General features: G+C 48.7%; 1 protein-coding gene across 1 annotated transcript; it reads left to right on the top strand.

Annotated features, from left to right (window-relative positions):
• Positions 1 to 2,680: 2,680 nt before the first annotated feature.
• Positions 2,681 to 5,154, top strand: LOC308093869 (frizzled-8-like). Its single transcript, XM_080440249.1, has one exon. It carries the CDS (start codon positions 3,060 to 3,062, stop codon positions 4,887 to 4,889), a length of 1,830 nt encoding a protein of 609 aa, XP_080296375.1. The 5' UTR covers positions 2,681 to 3,059; the 3' UTR covers positions 4,890 to 5,154.
• The last annotated feature ends 305 nt before the right edge of the window (positions 5,155 to 5,459 follow it).

Genomic DNA, 5,459 nt, shown 5'->3' with positions numbered 1-5,459 from the left:
GACAGAGACGAGCCACATGATGTCTTTCTTTTTTCTGGAATGTTTTTACATAATATTTTAATATCTACTTCTCAGAGTCATCTAACCGTTTAAAAGGGAAAACACCACCATACGTTTCTTCACAGATATCCACAACCAGGCTTTTAAAGGGATATTTCACTTTCAAAAAAACTTTGGGTCATTTTATCGTCTACTCAGGCTTTTGTCAGCCCCCCAGACCGTTTTTAAGTTGCTTGATTCAGTATTTAGATATTTGATATTCATTTTATCAGACACGCCCCCTTCCTATACAAACCCATTATAACTCCATTTTTAACATGTTAGATTCATCAAAAACACCCGTCCTTGGTTCTGACTCACCCTGCCCTCCTAATACGTGAGGGGGCCGTGTCTTTTCGATTACTTTTTTCATTTATTTTTTATATTTATTTTGGAAAATGAAAGAAATTAAATACAATAAAAAAATTAAATGAAAAAAGTTATCGAAAAAACACGGCCCCCTCGCGTATTAGGAGGGCAGGGTGAGTCACCAGAACCAAGGACGGGTGTTTTTGATGAATCTAACATGTTACATTTTTAGTTTGAAGTTATAATGGCTTTGTATAGGAAGGGGGCGTGTCTGATAAAATGAATATTAAATATCTAAATACTAAATCAAGCAACTTAAAAACTGTCCGGGGGGCTGACAAAAGCCTTAGTAGATGATAAAATGACCCAAAGTTTTTTTTAAGTGAAATATCCCTTTAACCTGTCCTGTGATTCACCTGTGTGGGCTTACAGATTGAAGTGCACACAATCTGCCTGCTTGGGGATGAGATGAACGTGGCGCTGTTCGGATAGAAATCCCTCAAATCAACAATCAACATAATAATGATATTGACAACGTATTTGAAGCATATCATTTAAAATGACACATAGGGGAGATTAATACTGGCAAGCAAGTAAAAAATATTGAAGTTATGTCTTGAAACATATAAAATTCAGTTCAACAGGATTAGAAATTGATTAGCACTGTTGGGGGAAATATTAAAATCCTTTGTTGTGTGGTTTGTTTGAACATTATTAGGCCCCAGATGGATGAAGTTGGTACATGAAAGTACATCCTTTTTTTTGGTAAAATGACAATTTACCTGACACTATCAGAATCTGAACCACCTTGATTCAGCAAGCACAAATCCAACACAAATCTGTTTGTTCTTTGTTTTTTGTTTTTCTCCCCCCCCCCCACCTTTTCTTTTCTCTTCCTGAAAACAACAAAAACGATGGCGCTTGCACAAAAACACATTTCATCCACTACTTTACACCTGTACACCTGTGATGTGACAATAAAGATGATTCTGATTCAAGAACAATTAATAATAATCAAGAATTTAAACCTGCGGATGCCAGATAGAAAAGCTAAACCAACTCTTCCATGTTTTTATACTGACCAAAACCAACACAAGAAGTGTGAATTGGTTTAATTGGTGCTATCGCAGTGCTGTGGGATGTTTGTTAACTCAATTTCATAGGTTCATTGAGAGTGTTTGCACACATCATGTCATGTTTGTGAAGGCGTAGTGCTGCATTACAGTAATCACCCTCCCAGCATGAGGCCATAGTAGGCGCTAAGTGAAACATTGGCACCAGCGTTAAGACAAACAGCACTCTCTTTAGACTCAGACAACCCCCCACGGTGGGCTAACAAGACCACATTAAATCCCCATCCACTTCACATTGAGACACACACACACACACACACACACACGAACACACGCCCTTAATCCCTCCTTCACACACTGTCTCTTTTACATTCATCCACACATACACATTCTTGCAGTCTACATTAACTGAAATTATTCGCATAATATTGTACAGCCTACATTATTTGCTGGTACCCAGAGTTTAGAGCACAGAGCTTTCATATCTTGCATATATTTGTGGACACATTGTCGCTTGTAGTGCTGACTGAACCAGCAACCTCCCTGATACATATACAAGACACTGCACCTAGTCATATTATTTGCACAAACCAAACATCTGGATCATATTACATTTGACGTACTATATGTGGTGTACCGTTTATTGGGCATTTTAATGTTTATGATTTATGTAAATAAATAACAATAACAAACTTTGAACTAAACTAATAGATTATATTGTTTAGAGCAGTGGTCCTCAAAGTGGGGTCCAGGGACCCCCAGGGTACTTGAAGGGGTTCCAGGGGGTCCCCAGCAACATTTGTTAATATAGCATGAAAATCATTTTTTACCATTTTAACCCTATAGCCTACACATCGCTGCTATTTGAAAATGAAAAAAATAAATAAAAAAAACATTTTACCAACACACATCTTTTATGGGGGTCTCTGGCAGAAAATATCTTCAGATGGGGGTCAAATACATATTAATTTGGGGGTCCTTGACATGAAAAAGTTTTGAGAACCACTGATTTAGCCTATGCAACAACAACAACAAAACAAGCGTTAAACTAATGTAATAAATTATATTGTTTAGATTGTGGGGTGCCCCTGCCTACATGGGGGGGGCATAGTATTTTAAACAAACACCTTGAATACAAAACACTTGATTAACTTATTCTGCAGCCTTCACCCGCCTGGGTCAAGCAGAAGGGGGAGTGACTTCACCATCTGCTATATAAGCCCAACGCACCCTCCAGCACACATACACACACAGTCAGTCACACGCATACATACACGCACACACACACACACACACACACACACACACAGCCGCTGAGCTGTTCGCAGTTCGCACACACAAAGACACCGGCACTGGCAGGCAGAGAGAGGAGCGCACTGATTCAATGCGCAACAACAAACTAGAGCGATAGGACATCATCCACAGGGCTGAAGTCAAAACTAAAGTTGGTTTGTTTTTCGGATACTTTTTTTACTCTGCGATTCCATCTACAGAGGACCCTTATAGGACACTCTCATCACCGCTGTGCGTCTTACAATGAGTTCAGCAGCATCTCTGGACTAGCCGCTCCGGAGCCCAAAGCCCAAGTTTCGCTGGCACTTGGGGGGAACAGAGGACTCTGCGCGCGGGACACAGACGATGGAAGGACGGGACTTCGCGGCTCGGCGGGTGCTCCTATTATTAGCCCTCGTCGCGGCGGTGCTACTCGCGCACGGACCGCGCCGCTGTCTGGCGGCGAAGGAGCTCCAGTGCCAGGAGATCACGGTGCCTCTGTGCCGGGGCATCGGCTACAACCACACGTACATGCCCAACCAGTTCAACCACGACACGCAGGACGAAGCCGGGCTGGAGGCGCACCAGTTCTGGCCGCTGGTGGAGATCAAGTGTTCCCCGGACCTGCGCTTCTTCCTGTGTAGCATGTACACGCCGATCTGCCTGGAGGACTACAAGAAGCCGCTGCCGCCGTGCAGGAGCGTGTGCGAGCGGGCCAGGGCGGGCTGCGCGCCGCTCATGCGGCAGTACGGCTTCCCGTGGCCGGACAGGATGCGCTGCGACCTGCTGCCCGAGCAGGGCGACCAGGACATGCTGTGCATGGACTACAACCGCAGCGAGGCCACCACCACCCCGACCCCGGTGGTGGCCAAGCCCACCAGCCGGCCCCTGAAGCCCTACAACCCGCGGAAGAAGCCCGGCTACGGCGGCAGGTCCTTCGGCGGCAACAGCAAACACAAGCCCGCCGCGTCCTCCTGCGACGCCGGGTGCCACTGCCGCGCGCCCATGGTGCAGCTGCCCGGCGACAGCCACCCGCTGTACAACCGCATCAAGACGGGCCAGATCCTCAACTGCGCCATGCCGTGCCACAACCCTTATTTCTCCGCGGAGGAGAGGACGTTCACGGCGTTCTGGATCGGCCTGTGGTCCGTGCTGTGCTTCATCTCCACCTTCGCCACCGTGGCCACTTTCCTCATCGACATGGAGCGCTTCAAGTACCCGGAGCGGCCCATCATCTTCCTCTCCGCCTGCTACATGTTCGTGTCGGTGGGCTACGTGGTGCGGCTGATCGCCGGCCACGAGCAGGTGGCGTGCAGCCGCGAGCACGGCGTGGAGCACGTCCACTACGAGACCACGGGCCCCGCGCTGTGCACCGTGGTCTTCCTGCTCGTGTACTTTTTCGGCATGGCGAGCTCCATCTGGTGGGTCATCCTGTCACTCACCTGGTTCCTCGCCGCCGGCATGAAGTGGGGCAACGAGGCCATCGCCAGCTTCTCGCAGTACTTCCACCTGGCGGCGTGGCTCATCCCCAGCATGAAGTCCATCGCCGTGCTGGCGCTGAGCTCCGTGGACGGCGACCCGGTGGCGGGGATCTGCTACGTGGGCAACCAGAACCTCGACAACCTGCGGGGCTTCGTGCTGGCGCCGCTGGTCATCTACCTGTTCATCGGGACCATGTTCCTGCTGGCCGGCTTCGTGTCGCTCTTCAGGATACGGAGCGTCATCAAGCAGCAAGGGGGCACCAAGACGGACAAGCTGGAGAGGCTGATGGTGCGCATCGGGGTGTTCACGGTGCTCTACACGGTGCCCGCCACGGTCATCGTCGCCTGCTACTTCTACGAGCAGCACAACAGACAGACGTGGGAGGTCACGCACAGCTGCACGTGCCCGTCGTCGCCCGGCGGCAGCGACAGCGGCGACCGTGGTGGTGGGGTCGAGCAGAGCCTGAAGAAGCCGGACTTCGCCGTGTTCATGCTCAAGTACTTCATGTGCCTGCTGGCGGGCATCACGTCGGGCGCGTGGGTCTGGTCCGGCAAGACGCTGGAGTCGTGGCGGACGTTCCTCACGCGCTGCTGCTGGGGCAGCAAGGCCACCACGGGCTCCACGTACAGCGACGTGAGCACCGGGCTGACGTGGAGGTCCGGCACGGCCAGCTCCGTGTCCTGCCCCAAGCAGATGCCCCTGTCGAGGGTTTGAAAATGTACTTTTTTGGGGCAGGTGGGGGGTGGGTTGGAGGTGGTCGATCAGCTCAAGTTAATATAGCATCAACAAAATCAGTTTAACCACTTTGACCATCTACTTTTGGCTGTTTGGAAATAGCAGATCTACAAGCTCAGAAAGCCTTGTATTGTAATGTGTTGTGAGCTGAGCCTGTAGATCTGCTATTTGCTATTAAAAGCTAAATGAGTTAATAGGCTATAGCAATGGTTCTCAAACTTTTAAATGTCAAGGTCTCCCCTGAACTCTGACAGTATACAAATGTAACCAAATGGACCCTAACTGGTCCATTTGGTTACATTTGTATACTGTCAGAGTTACAGACTTGCAAGGTTCCATTTAGACCCCCCTAAAGGAACCAAGAGAGGGCATAGAATCCACGTTGAGAACCATGCACTGGGCTATAGCATCAAAATCAGTTTGACCACTTCAACCATCTACTTTCTCTGTTTGGAAATAGCAGATCTACAAGCTCACAAGGCGTTGTGATGCGTTGTGAGCTGAGCTTGTAGATCTGATATTTTCAAAAAAAAGTCTCACAAAAGATGT

Source organism: Gymnoscopelus braueri, assembly GCF_963280865.1.
Source record: "Gymnoscopelus braueri genome assembly, chromosome: 10".
NCBI lineage: Eukaryota > Metazoa > Chordata > Actinopteri > Myctophiformes > Myctophidae > Gymnoscopelus > Gymnoscopelus braueri.
This window is presented reverse-complemented; position numbering and strand designations above follow the sequence as displayed.

What these genes read in the sequence shown, in the direction of transcription:
- LOC308093869 (XM_080440249.1), top strand. Translation starts at nt 3,060, where the DNA reads ATGGAAGGACGGGACTTCGCGGCTCGGCGGGTGCTCCTATTATTAGCC.